A 15,341-nucleotide genomic window follows, 5' to 3' on the forward strand; every position below is an offset into this window, starting at 1 on the left:
TCAGGAGCAGTTACCAAACCTGTCAGTGGTCTACCCAGACCAGCAAGCAGATTTGATGAAGACGATGAGAGAATTAATTCAAGAGACTTAAGAAGTAAATTCAAAAGGACCTTTTAAACCAAAAGGTCGCACTCTAACAGGAAGGCCACAATGTTTTTTTTGTAAGAGGTCAGGACACATTTCTCGCAACTGCTTCAAGAACTCCGAATCATAACAATACAGGGGTCCGCCTAAAGATGCAGCTGCAGGGGAGACTTCAAAGGGAAATCTTTCCATCAACCTAACCGTTCCAGATACGTTGGAAGAAAAATTGGCTGACCCAGAAATGATCGTGTTCAACTTGAATCCTGCAAGACTAATAAAGGAAGCAGTAAGGTGTGGAGAAATAACTGCAACAGCACTGATTGATACAGGAGCTGCAGTCACAGTAATCTCACCCGAATTACTAGAGAAAACGGAATTTGTCAAAAAACCTCTAGTCGGACCAAAGATCCGTCTAGTAAATGGTCAAACCCTGTCACCACAGAGTACGGCAGACATAGTAGTAACCCACAGAGGCAAAACTATAAAAGGTAACGCAATAGTTATGCCAATGTCGGGTTTTGAACTACTGTTAGGAAATGACTTCCCACAACAATTTCGAGCTATCCACATTGACTACGAGTTAGAAGAGTCATCATTCACGTCAGGGAAATCACCGCTTCCAGAAATCACTGCTCTCCAAGTAGAACAGTCACAAGAAAGCCGGCTGATTTCAAAAGATAGTCAAGAAATACCAGCATACACGGTAAAGCAAATTCCAACATCTATCTCTCACAGAATGGAAGGTTCGTGCATCGTGACACCATCAGCTTCACTGTTAGCAACATCAAGTCTGTCTACCGGTCACGCGCTCGTACAAACGGATTTGAAAGATATTCCAGTCGCCAACCTGTCTCCAAAAACAGTGTGGCTAGAAAAAGGAGTGACACTGGGAACCCTAGAGAAACACCCCGAAGCTGAAGAAATGGAAGAAATTCAAGATGGCTTTTTGGAGTGTCGACACAAAAAGATTTGGAAATTCAAAATCTCTCCCAAAATCAGCGAGAAATAATCCACATTGTCGACAAGCAAGCAACAGTCTTAAATGAATCACTGTGGGAAACAAGAACAAACGCAAAGTTAATAAAAGAGCTACGAGGCCAATACTTAATACTGAGAAACGCCACTATCAACATAATGGAAAAAATAACTGACATGGAAGACTTAGAACTGAGCCACTTCAAATACTTTTTCCAACTGGATGAAACATTTGAAGCAATGAATCAGATCTTGCAGTGGCTACAACAACTGGCTGATAGCCTTGACGTCGGTTTTAGTCTCCTAGCCAACGGGCATTTGGCCCCTCAAATCATCTCTTCAACTAAATTCAACAAAGTCATCAAAACCATCAATGATCAATTACCAAGAGGATGGTCTATTTCTAGCAACGAACTTTGGGTCGCTTATCGGGAGTCTACTGTCTCAGTTGCAGCCATGGAAAATTCCTTTCGCCTCTTCATACATGTTCCTATTTTTGATTACTCCCATCAGTACAAGCTCTTCCAAATTATCAACCTACCAGGAGCAACAGATAATGGAACTCATGGTGTCTTGTTCGGAAATTTACCAGATTACCTTGCCGTGTCAGCAGATCTCGAAACATTTTTGGAACTTTCTAAAGATGATGTTCAAGATTGTAGCAAGATAGGACGCCCTCTTTGTAAATTCCACACCGGCATCAGTAAAAGAACTGCTAGAAAATCCTGCGCAATAGCTGTGTTCCTGAATGATACACCAAGAATTAATACACAACGCAAAAAGAAATTTACGGAATGGCGCGGCCCAGAAGTAATTTACCTTGGAACAAACCAATGGGTTTATTCAGCAACAAAGCCGCATGAAATTGTGTTTTCATGTCCACCTGGTGGCGAGCAGCCACCACTAAGAACAGCAACATTGCCTCCAGTAGGAATGTTTGAAATACCTTTGGGATGCACCGCTCGTACAGAAGAATGGGTATTCCCAGCTAGCATGGAAGGAAACGTAGTGGCACCGAAATTACAAGCAGTTGTCCTACCTTCAGTAAAAATCTTCTCCCAAGATGTAAACATCACGCCTACCAAGAAACATCCCTTTGTGGAACTGCCGCGAGAAAACACGTCATCAGTTGACATCATCAGTCAACTGTTACAACGCAATGCTCAAGCCAGCCTTTCAACAGAAATGACCGGAGAGCAGATTCATAATCTCATCGCTGAAACTAGAAAACAGAAAGAAGCATATTCCATACGTTACCCTTACGAATTGGTAATGGCAATTTCACTGCTCACATTAGGGATAATCGCCCTAGCCTACAAGCAGTACACCCTTACTGTACGACTGGCCGTACATGAACAGTACGACAACCCTCCACCCGGAGACCGCGGGAGGGATGAGTTACAAACGCAAGATGTGTAACGAGATACTAGTGGAAGAAAAGAAAAAGACTATTCAAGATTTAAAAAAAAAAGAAGTGTATTTTTTTTTAAATTCGCCAAAGAAGAAGTTACATTATTCTTCGTTTAATTAATCCTCGACGTAGTCGAGGAGAGAAGTTAAACTATGTGAGAAATCCCGTAAAAGACGAAAATCAGCGGGGTTTTCCATATCGAACGACGCTAAAACGTCGTTCCACGTTGAACGCGCGGCGAGTCGGTTGTCCATCTCAGCCTGCGTTATCTCCGTGTAAAATTCTGAAGAGTGCGGAGTCGGGACAAAAAATGTCTTCATCTGACTCCAACCACCAGAGAAGACGCGAGTGAGTCAGTGAAAACAGTTCGCGGTATTTGGCATAACCGGAATATTTACTAAAACAAAAGGAAAAAAGAAAAGTTTAATTAAAAGAAATTAAGAAAATTGTAAAAAAGAAAATTTTTTCTTACTGAAGTAATAGTCTCCAAACCAAACGGTGCTCACGGATGGTGAAAAATTTAGGCGAGCACCAGTCTGATAAACTTCTGAAAGCACTGAAAAGAAAAACACTCGGTCGCTGGAGTACAACCGGCTGGAGCGGCTCCGCTGGTTGTTGAATGTTGCGTCAACAAACCGCACTAACGCGCACTCAAACGCACGAAGATTCTCTTTTTCTGTGTTAAGAAAAATACAAACGTTTTCAAGTCAAGTGTGACAATATCCAAAAAAAATGCAAGTCGTCAAAGGTTGTGAGGGCCTGTATGGGGAATCACTTGAATCAAAATCACTTGAAAAGGACGAAGTAAAATTTCTAGGTCTATTCGGAAATCTAGAAAAGTGCTGAGTGGTGTTGTCGTTAGTAACGACACGTTTTGGTAGTAACGACTCGTTACTACCAAAAAGTGAGCGAGAATAATTCTAATTGTTTTCGCGATTAAAAGTGGGGGTTTGGAACGAAACTTGTTAACGAAATGATGCTTTGGGTGTATACGAAACGCCATCTTTTGTATCAAATTGCAGTTTTTTCATGGCCCATGTTAATTCATGAAGAACATTTTTTATCTCATCGCTTTTGTTTTTGGGTTCTTCCACCTAACGATTTTCGAGGCGGATGTTGGCTACCGCATTAGTTACAATTTCTTTTTGATCAATTAAGATTTGTTTAATTTCTTTTAATTCATCATCCTTAGAGTCGTAAGACCCATCTATTTTCCTAATAAACGCGTTCTTATCGCGGTCGGTTTCTAATGCTTCTAATCGAAAGGCATAAACGCGAGTTGATGCTACAAGAGCATTGAAATCTTTAAACTCTTTATGTTTTATTTTCGACTGTAATTTAGAATCCAATCCCTCAATAAATTTTTGTATCAAAATAACCGTAAACGACTTTTCGCCATAGCCCATGGGATACGCACGTTTAAAAATTTCCTGCAAACGATGGGCATAATCTACAATTTTCTCTCCTGGCTTACGTTTTGCTTTATGAAACTTTTTAAGATATAAATCAACATTCTCATCACCATGAAAGTGATCAAGCAAGGATTCCTTAATGGAAGCATAGTCGTCTGGATTTTCTTTTAAAATGGCTTGGATAACCGAAAATGCTCGATCAGTAAATTTTGCATGTAACATCTGAATTATTTTTTTGTTTGACCATCCAGATCCATCTACTATACTCTCAAAAGATTCCCGCCAAGAGTCAAAATGGGTAATTGGGCTTCCAGAGAAAGAAGGAAGTAATTGCAAACGAGAGAATGTACAGTACCCACCCAAATTATTGTGCACTTTGTCGTTTTTCGTCCTTTTTACATGGCTTCTTATGGCACTACGCCCCCCTTTTTTTAACTATACGGTTCAGGCGTAAAAGATAGGAAAATAAAAAAAATCAGCATACCCATCGATGAGTTTGCTATTATTTGATGTGTGGCGCATCTATGAGCGTGTTATGTCCTGAACGGTATATGTGTGTTCAGGTGTACAAAATTTCCCCCTTTTCCCAGTTTCGCGCCGCCATAACTTTTGTTAGTGTACCCCCAAAAATGTCCCTTTTTTCTTTCGTGCATATCTTTGAAACAAAAAGTCGCACGAACTTGTAATTTTTTCCCCCGTTAAAAAAATAAGCTCAAGTTCATTTTTGTGTAATCAAATTATTTTTTACCCTACTTTTATTCCCTAAATTTTGTTGTTTTCTGCGACCCAAATTTTGTTTTTTCATTCCATAGAAAACTTATTATAGTAGAACGACTATAGCTGTAGTTTTCGACCACTGGTGGCGCACATGTTGCATGTCCCACCAGGCTACTAATACTCCTACATTTCTTCTATGAGACTGAAATGACTAGCTGCAGGAGTATTAGACGCAGATTTTTTTACAGCCTCAATTGTTTCCTCTGACGCTTTACCTCCTTGAAATTTATCTGGGATAGCAGTGGTTTTGGGGACAATAGGTTTGTTTATAGGGGAACGCAAAAGTTTATGGCTGCCAGTAATAACATCATCAATCATTGTGGTTGAGTTCGAAAATTCGCTGCCACCCTTATGTAAATCATTCTCCCTCTCGAGTGAATGGCTTTACGAATTAAGACAATTTTTGTGTAAATAAACTCATAGGCGTATTTACCCACAATGATGATTATGTATTATTAAGCTGAGGCCAAAGGTTCACAAACGAGTAAGGATACATAGACGTGAGTCCAATCGGGAAACTGAGCGTGAGATTCGAGACAAAATAATTTGATCTTACCGTGGTAATGCGGGCGTACAAGAGTGATTGAATAATAGGAGAAAAACGGAAAACAATACTACTTGCCGACACGTATTTAGAATACGTGTGGAGAACATAATTCGAATACTCGAGATGCTCGGAGAGGAAAGAAGAACAAAATGAGTTGGGAGGAATAACTAATGGATTAAGATGAATAAGCCAAGACATCAAGATAAAAGTCTACTGCTTAAGAGTGACAATTCAAGCTAAAGGCGACTGAAGGCTTTGCAAGCTGGTACTTGTCTGACTCTTTTCAGAAAGTGGATTCATTACGAAACGTCGCATCGTCGCGTATGGCGTGATGTTCGTGACGGTACGTCACACGCCTGAGTCAGAACATGGAATTTTATCTAGGTCAACATGGTTGCACATGAAGCAACTAGCAAATACGTTTATAATAGTGAATAAGAATATAATGTGAAAATAAGATAAGCATAAGCAAGTAGATCATATTGTGGGTATCTTGCAAAGATATATATATTTTGATGGCTTCGTTACACAATGCTTTGTTCTGTGCTGAATTCAATGGATTTACATACTTAGTTGAAATCGGATTTATAGATAATAATGTTTCTTCTTGTTGTCTACATTGCTCTTGGCAACTAACATTGGTAACTATAATCACTTAATTATGTATATTAGGTATGGATTGACGGGTGCCAATTCAAATGGAACAATAGAATTGGAATTGATGGTAGCAATATTAAAACAAATATGTGTAGTAAAAAATACACTATTTTAAGAAATTCGTGATTTCATAAGTCTTATTTAACGGTTTATGAAATCTTGACACTAACTTATTATTGGTGGAGTGAAATGCCCCAAAAGTATGTGGAAAATGATTTGGATTTAGATATGTGGATTTTTCGTATATGAGTTTATATATTATACTATACTATAATTTACATTTATACTAAGCATTAATATTACGTTATATATTACTTTGCTTTCACATAATATACTTTACTATACTATACTATACTATACTATACTATTGATTTTTATGCTAAAGCTCATGAAACACCCATTGACTGGTACAATTTTTGCCATGAAGTTTCAGAAAACATTGTAATTAATAATTCAGAGAAGATTGGTGGTATCGGCATCGCTGAAGAAATTGACGAATCAAAGTTTGGCAAAAGTATTTAATATATATATTTTAGTTTATTGTAGTGATTTTAATAGAATTTTTGCATAGGAAAATACTCTCGAGGGAAAAGGGTAGAAGGAGTTTGGGTGTTTGGTGGAGTGGAGAGGGGATCTGGAAAATAGTTTCTCGTTGTAGTTTCTGATAGGTCCGCAAATACATTGCTCGAAGTAATAAAAGAATGGATTTTACCTGGATCAATAATAATATCTGATGCTTGGAAAGCCTATGATAAGATAGAGTATGTATTAAGTTATTTTTTGTAATCAGTTAAATAATGTTTTTTTAATTATATATTTAAGGGAACATAATGACTATATTCATTTAAATGTGAACCATAGTTTGAATTTAAAAGATTCTGAAACTGGAGCGTATACAAACCAAATAGATGGCAAATTAGTTTTATATAATGTTAATACTTAATTACTAAATTTTTTTTCAGGATTGTGGAATTTAGCTAAGAAAAGTCTGCCTAACACAAATAGGTGCAAAAAAATGTTTGCAGGTTACTTAGCTACTTTTATGTTGCGTACTAGATGGAAGGGGAAGGGTGTTTTTAAGTTGTTTATGAAGTATGCTGCTAAATTGTATTCCAAGGATTCTATTGCAGAAGAAACAGAAGCGAAATGTTTCAAGAGTACTTTTAAGAAACATTTACTTTATTTTACTTTACTAATATTATATGAAACAATTAAAATTTGTAATAGTTTCTAGACTGTGTATTTGCCAGTAAACTAACTCTACTCTAGACGATACAACCATGCACTTATATACCACAAGATTGAAGGTTAAGAAGGGAGGGGTTTACAATAACTTTTACTTTTATCATTAACTATTATCCGCAGGGAAGGTTGCATTCGTGACGACCTTCTTGCTGGGTGGGGCTGCTGTTGCTAGGAGGAGTTGCTGCGGTCTATTACATTCCTTCCCCCCTTCGGCAAGAAGAAATTGGTCCTCCAATTTTTCTCTTTGTCTTCTGATTTTCTTCTTTCTCCTTACTTCCCTTCGGCATGTGGCGTGGCAATGGTTAGGTGAAAACTTGTTTTTACCCGTCACCTACTTTCTTTCCTTCACCGTTATTTGTTGGGCTACAGTATGAGGAACAAAATACAAGATATGTTTTCTATACCGTTATTCATTGTCTTTTATGCTAATAAAGTGTTAGTTAATAATTGATGGTCTACGTTCCTTTTTACTGGAATGCTACTGCAGATTTCAATCGTTTTTTCTTGTATGCTTTTCTTCTCTTCTCTTCTTTTAGTTTTTTCTTGCCGTTCTTTTACGTCGGTTCTTGGTTTTCTGTCGTTCATTGTCGTTTCGTGTCTTTTGTTTTGAGTTTTAAAATGGAGGTTGACTCTTTACAATTTTTGTTGCGCCATCGGGGCAATTTTGATGATGTTTTGCATCTGATGGGGGTGTTGTTGTTTTCTTCGCCGTCTCGTTTCTTTGCTCGATTTCGACCCGAGGACAAGGAATTGGTAGTGCAGTTGCTGTTGTTTTCACTACTCAATAATCCCTGTGCTCCTTCCTCTGCTTGCGATTTTGGCTTTCAGCGAGTTTGGATCGGTGATTATTACTACGTGTGAGTTGGTTTTCCTTTTCTTCCTTTTTTTTAGGTTTCCGATTTTGTTAACGTTTTGTTATTATCTGTTTTTAGCTGATATCCTGGATATGCGAGATACCGCGATCTTTATCCTCAACATCTCGCTAGGTTGTTGTGGTGGTTGGAGTCAGGCGAGGATATTTTCTATCCCACTCCTCGGTCTGCGGTGTTTTTACCGGAATGCCTGCTGGAGGAATTCGAAGATTCTGTCTAATGAATGCAATTTTGTTGTCGTAATATTTTCATTTTAGTGTTTTTGTTGTAGTAGTGGTAATAAACTTTTGTTGGTTCTTTTAATTTTTTGTTTTGCTTCAGTTTTATTCATTGTCAGAAGCTTTTCTCTTGCGGCTTCTTATACATTTCCAATCTTCGAATATGTTTCTTCTATGTTCATCAAACGCGTAATCCCGCGGGGTATTTCCATTGACATCCGTTATGTCTGGATCTGCTCCGTGTTCCAATAAGATATTTGCTATGTGATCTTGCCTATACATTGTGGCTAGGTGTAGGGCCGTATAGTTTCCTGGTTTAGCCGTTTGATTGATGTTAATGTGAATTTTCCTTTCACATGCTGCCCTAGCGAGAGTGTTGTTTCCATGTTTGGCGGCATAATGTAGGACGGTGCTGTTGTCCTTTGCCATTTGTGCAACGTTGGAACTTATCCACAAATAACTAGCCACTTCTTCATGCCCGTAGGCGATGGCGACCATTAGTGGTGTTTCTCCAAGGCTATTGTACGATGAAAACTTGTATTTGTGATATCGTAATATCCTGATCAAGAGCTTGTTATTTTCTGCTGCCGCTCTATGTGCGATGGTCTGGCCATCCTCTTCTATATCTGGGTCAGCTCCGTAGTCTAACAGTAAATCCGTTATGTCCAGTTTTCCCGCTTTCACGCTTGTATGAAGTAGTGTTTCGTTGTTAAATTTCTGGTTTAGAAATTCTGCCTTCGGATGGTAATCCCATGCAGCGGGGCCCAATTTCTGGATGATACACCTTCTTATTTCTTCCCTTGGAGCGTCTATCATTTCTAAGAAAATTTCTTGATCACGTAATCGTTTGATGGCTTGTGTTCGTTTCTGAACGGCATCTGCTCTTGCTGCCGATAAAGTTGGGTGCGTTTTCATCGCACAGTTACTACATTTAGATAGTGTTGCCTTTTGTGTAGTATTTGGATTAAATTCGAACGTTGGTGGGTAAAAACCATAATCCCCGAAGAGCCCATCTCGTTGTGTTTCACTTTCTGTTTCACTTTCACTTTCGATCACTAAGTAGTTTATTTCTGTTTGACTTTCACTATAACTTGCTTCATTACGTTGCACTGCGTCTTCACTGTTCTGTTCCATCATTTTTTTTTTTTTTTTCTAGCTTGCTACGTTAAAACTTCCACTTTTACTTAACACTTGTGTGTTTGGTGGCTGTTTAAACACTAATCGTGTAACAAAGACAATTCACTTGAAGTTTTCATACTTTGAGTTTTTTTTTTTTTTTTTTTTTTAATGTGTCATACTTTGAGTTTTTTAATACATTTACTACTTTCCCCTTTCACCCAAAATAAAAACTTGTTAAGTTTTTTTTTTTTTTTTTTTTTTTTTTTTTTTAAATGTTAGTTGTTTTTAGATTCAACTTCTGTTGAGCATCTGCAAAGGTCTTCCCATACCATTCCATAACCCACAACGTAAGTGCAAGTCGTGTGTTTTCCTGTGCATTTGCGAGCTTGATCGGATTCCCAGTTTTCTTCCATGACAGGATAAATATTACGTTGTTTCGGTGCGCTTGGTTGAGCCGGGCGTGATTGTGTGGGTCTTTCTATGATAAGAGGTGTAGGAGCCGTCATCCTAGTGAACGGTTGCTCTATTATTTCTTCCGGTGGTGGAGTGCTTGAATTTGGGATCATTGAAGTTAATTCGTGCGCTTCTTCCGTATTTATTCCATATCGTCTTAATCTTCTAGCTTGTCGGATTTTTTCCATGATTCTTGTAAAAGGGTCACAGATGATCAATATGCGTAGGGATATGATGAATACAATAAATCCTATGATAGATAGGATAAGAATTTTTAATGTGTTGAACCATGAGAACATGGTTCCTATCTGATTATCCTGTTTTTCTGACATCACTATGTCAGAAATTGATTTTGAATTTGATTCCTGCATTAGGCCTACTAGATCGTTTAGGATATTTAATTGTTCCATTTCCATTGTTTCATGCGCTGGATGGCTCTTCAGACTGTAGTCGAAATCATTCAGGTGCAACTCTTCGGACTCTGTGATAAGGTCTAAGTTCGGCATGTGAATGCTTGCTTTTTGTTTTACCCATTCTCCATCTGTTGAATTGTGTTCCCAGGTGTGATGGAATCCATTTAAATTTACCAAATGAGTTTTCCAAAAGCAATCGGAATATGGATGTATGGACCATCCATCTACTCCAATTGTGCAGTTTTTATCTTCATAGGTAAAGAATGGTTGAAATCCACATTTGGATTCTTTTGCGGAGATGAAAATCCGTTTGGTTTCACATTGTTGGAGCGTCATCGCTTGTCCGAAGCCTTGCAGTCTCGTACAGATGGGTAATCCGAGCGCTGAAGCAGCAAGAATTCCGTTACTTTGAGCTAAAATCACCGCTTGAGTTTTCTTTATCGTTGATAGTTGACAATATACGTCGCGAATTTCTTTTGCAAGTTTGTTTTCGTGTTCTGTTTCTATACTTATTTTATATTGCTCATGCATTTTTGAAATATCGAATTTAATTTTGTCGCCGAATTCTTCTATATTTTGGGGTTGACCGCTTTCTGTTTCGTTTTTTGTTGGTACCTCCGGTACTTGTTCTAGTGTTAAAGATGCTGCCTCGGGTATTTCTTGCAGAGATGTTTTTTCAGTGTCCTCAATAATTTCCATTATTGCATCTTCCATACCGGTGTGATTTTTCGTAACTGGAGGATCTTCTATTTTTTCCGTTGTTGTGTTATTTTTTGTTGAATTGCTTATTACTTCAGTTGTTGTTGTCGTCGCCATAGTTGTCGTTGATGGTAGTGCAGTGGACGTGGTTTCAGTTGTAGTTGATGGCAATGTAGGTTCAGTACTCGGATTTGTAGGCCTAGTGGTTGTAGTTGTTGGCTCAGTAGTTGTAGTTGTAGCTGTGGTAGTTGTAGTTGTAGGCAGGGTGGTTGTAGTTGTAGGCTTATTTGTTGTAGTTGTAGGCGTAGTAGTTGTAGTCGTAGACTTTGTTGTTGTAGTTGTAGGCGTAGTAGTTGTAGACTTTGTTGTTGTAGTTGTAGGCATAGTAGTTGTAGGCGTAGTAGTTGTAGACTTTGTTGTTGTAGTTGTAGGCATAGTAGTTGTAGTCGTAGGCTTATTTGTTGTAGTTGTAGGCTTGGTTGTCGTAGTCGTAGGCTTAGTTGTGGTAGTCGTTGGCTTAGTAGTTGTTGTAGGCCTAGTTGTCGGTGGTGTGCTTTTAACGGTCGTTTTCATGGCTGTTGTGGCTATTGTTGTTTTCATTGTGGTTGTGCTTAATTTTGTAGTCGGTTTCGCTGTCGTTGTGGTGCTGGAAGTAGATGAGATAGATTTTTGTGTGGTGGGCGTGGTTAAGTTTTCGTTGTTTGCTTTACTTTCTCTTTTGAGAAGAGGGGGTATAAGTGGGAGTTGTGTTCCGTCCAATGATTGTTGAGTGTGAAGCGCTATAATGGCTGCTGCTGAAAGCGTCCGTATTTGGTGCGGGTTTCGATATTCGAAGTTAAACTGTTGTTTTCTACTTGAACCGTGGCAATGTCCTAAACTCAGACGTCCTACTTTTAGTGTGAGACATTTTCTGTCTGACGCCGGTGAATGTAGGCCAGTTCTGTCTGTTGCCATGAGCTGTCCTGTGTGTTCGAAAGTGCCCCAAATTGAACTGGTGTTGGCGCATTCCTGTAGAATAAGCATCGTTGTGTTTGCCTTGACGCAAGCATTAGTGTTGAACGGTCTGATGGTGAAATCAGACGTATACTCGAAAGCTTGGCCTTTGTTAGTTGCTTTACTGCAGTTTCCTACGGATACTTGTGATTGAACCAGGGGATCGTTACTTGTGATAAATGTTTTTAGTTCTTCTTGACATTTTGTCCAATCTGCGTCACAATCTTCCATGGTTAGTTGTTTTTCAAGCCCATGATGTGTGACACATTTCCCGTTTGCATATTGTCCATTTTTCAACAATCCCCAGGCGATCATGTCCCAGATGATGTTTCCACTGCCGTGATTTGCTTTCAAGATACCGCCAAATATGGGTGAGTTGATTGTGGTTGTAATTGCTCTTCGTTGTTCTAATCGGACTTCTTGAATATCCTGCAATGTTACTTCGGGAAAATTTTCTATAACATCCGGATTGGTATTTATTGTTTGAAAAAACCACTGCTGGTTTTTTCTGGTATCTCCTTCCAAAGCACACTTTTCCAATTTTAAGGTTTCGTCGACCCCTACGGTAAGACACATTTCTGATTCTTGGGAAATTAGATAGCTGTTCTCTTTTTCTAAAATCCACCTCGTTGATTCCTCTGAACAGGCTGCAGCAAATACGTAGTCGTGTGTTGTCTCCGTTATGCAGATATGAGTATTTTGTACGCGTATCGTTTGGTCGACAATGTACTCAAATTTCGATCCTGATGGGAGAGGGTCGTCCTTTGAAAGTTGACTGTACGTTGTCAAAGGGTTTCTGCTTCCGGATTCGTGAGTAATGTATATTGTTGCATCCTTTTGTACGATTTTTCCATCTTCCTTGATTATCTTTGGTCTTCTATGTGCCAATCTTAGAGTTCCCCAGGCGTATGAAATACTGTAGAGGCGAATCCCAAGTTTTTCGTCTTCAACTTGGGTGTCGAAAAGAAAGTGCACTTCTTGAAGAAGAGAACGTTGTGGTCTGGATTTGTATAACTCTCTGTAGTCTTCGCACACGGGTGTGGCAAGGTTGGTATTTTTAAGGCATGTTGCGATTGTGTTCTTGAACATTTCATACAAAATTTTTGTTGTTTCTGCAGGAAACGTCAAGTACGTTAGAGGGATTCCAACCACTTTATGTCCTACTGATACGATATCCTTATCTGGTTTGTTAAGAAAAGATATTTCAATCTGCCGACTGGTGTCATAAAGGCGGCTGGAGTTATCCGACTCCGGTTCTCGAGGAAGTTCCAGGTATCCTTTCCCTTTTAGTAACGTCTGAGTGTATGAACTGTTGGTTGTTCTTTCTCCCCACACGATTGTATTTTGATTTTGGATGAATTGTCCTTCCTGTTGGGTGGTGTTTAGTAATCCGAAAGGGCTTTCGATTGGACTGTCTGGTTTCTCCTGACGTAGCGTGATCTGTTCCGCTATACAGTTTAGTGTTTGGTTTTCCTTGATGGCGTACCATTTTCCTTCTCCTGTAGGAGTGGCTGTGAAACTGAGTCCCGTCGGTCCGGTTTGCATGTTATTGTCGCCACATTTTTTATCGTTGACCATCCGCCAACACTCCAAAGGGGTGATTAGTATTGTTTCTTGGGAGTAAACTGTATCGAAGGATCCGATCCAGAACGATCCGGTTATTTTCTTTGTTTTAGTCCACTGTCGACATGTCCATCCTTTCCAAGTGGCTGCTGGTTTTTGCTTGGTTACTAAGGTGTAAGTAGTTGGTATCCTTGGTAAATGTTGTGTTTCTGGTTTTTCATTGTCACAGTAGTAAGGCAATTCGAAGTCTAGGATTCCTCGTATTTTCATGTTGTTACAATCAAAGACGGATGCGTAGATAGGGTAAGTAGGGCTAAGTAAATGAAGGAGGCAAAGAAGGAAGAGTAATGTCTGCATCTGTGAAAAATGAAAATGTTTAGTAATCCGGTCCTTGATATCGTCTTCTTAAGTGGTATTGGTGATTCGTTATAGGATCGTTTCGGTTTTGGTTACGGTAAAGGTTAGGTATTGTATGGTTTTTTGGTTCTCCTTCGTTCCTGCGTGGTTTGATGTTCGTCTTCACTGGATGTGTTAGCTGCTGCTTCCTTGGTCGGCCTGGTCGGCGTTGGTGAATTGTTGGTTGTCGTTGGGCTTCAACATTTTCTGGTAGGTTTTGTAGTCTTTCCTCTTCCTTAGTTGTTTCTTGTTTTCTTGGTATGTAAAGTTTGAGACGATTGGTATGTACGATAGATTTAAGTTTTTTGTTTTCACTGTGCTGGATCTCGTAGTTGATATCTGAGAAGCTTCTCGAAATTTGAAATGGTCCGTTCCATCGATTTATGAATTTTCCTGCTGCTGGTGGCGCCTTCAGTAATACGTAGTCACCTATGTTGTATTTAATAGTTTTCGTGGTTATGTCGTAGTATTTTTTCTGTCTTGTTTGGGATTTGAAGAGATGTTCTCTTGCCAGTTTTTGAGCTTTTTCCCATTGCTGTGAATACACCATACTAGTATCTTCATAGGTCTCGTATCTTCTGTTAATCTTGATATCATTGGGCATTATTGGTTCTCGTCCGAAGAATAGAAAGAATGGTGTTTCTTGAGTTGAAGCTTGTTTTGCTGTGTTGTAAGCAAAAGTAACGAACGGAAGGTATTTGTCCCAGTTAGCAGGTTGGTCTGAGACATAACAAGCTAGCATGTCACAGAGAGTTCGATTGAACCTCTCAACTAATCCATCAGTTTGTGGATGATAGGCCGTAGTCCTTATTTGTTTGACTTTGAATAGTTTACACACCTCTTGTATCAGACTGGATAGAAAGTTAGTACCTTGGTCTGTTAGAACTACTTCTGGAGATCCATATTTAGTAAATATTTTATTAACTAAAATCTTCGCAATTGTTTGGGCAGTTTGATTTCTCATTGGAACTGTAAAAACAAACCTACTGGCATAATCTGATATAACTAATATATATCTGTATCCCTTAGCGCTTTCTTGAATTGGGCCCACTATATCCATAGCGATCCTTTCCCATACTCCTTCAACTAAAGGCAAAGGGTGCAATGGTGCTTTACTTCCACCTACCGCTTTTCTTTTATTGCACATCAAACAACTTTTAACGTATTCTATTACGGAGGTACGCATGCATGGCCATGTGTACTGTCTTTGAAGTCTAGCCAACGTTTTTCCTACTCCTAAATGTCCTGCCAATATGTGATCGTGATTTTCCTTTAAAATTTGTGGTACCAGTCTTACTGGCGTTACAATTCTTCTTCTGGTATCTACTAATAGTCCTTTGTCGTTTATTTTAAATTTATTTTTAACGTCCTTACTTGGATTGGCCTTTGCCATTTCTTTTAATATTGTTCTGCAATACTCATCTTTGTGTTGGAGTTCTATCCATTTTTCCGTGTCCTTGGACTGATTACTTTCCGTTTCAAAAATTACTGGTTTTGTTCTAGTTTC

The 15,341-nt window shown here is 38.9% G+C and overlaps 1 protein-coding gene across 1 annotated transcript; it reads right to left on the bottom strand.

The window, feature by feature from the left end:
- Positions 1-4,782: 4,782 nt before the first annotated feature.
- Positions 4,783-12,358, bottom strand: LOC123473721 (the record flags this gene model as incomplete). Its single annotated transcript, XM_045175020.1, has 3 exons — positions 4,783-5,041; positions 9,834-10,786; positions 11,642-12,358. Coding segments are annotated over 3 exons (1,929 nt in total), but the record flags the coding sequence as incomplete, so codon positions are not given.
- Between the last annotated feature and the right edge of the window lie 2,983 nt (positions 12,359-15,341).

This window comes from Daphnia magna, linkage group LG1 (assembly GCF_020631705.1).
Source record: "Daphnia magna isolate NIES linkage group LG1, ASM2063170v1.1, whole genome shotgun sequence".
In the NCBI taxonomy this organism is placed as follows: Eukaryota; Metazoa; Arthropoda; class Branchiopoda; order Diplostraca; family Daphniidae; genus Daphnia; species Daphnia magna.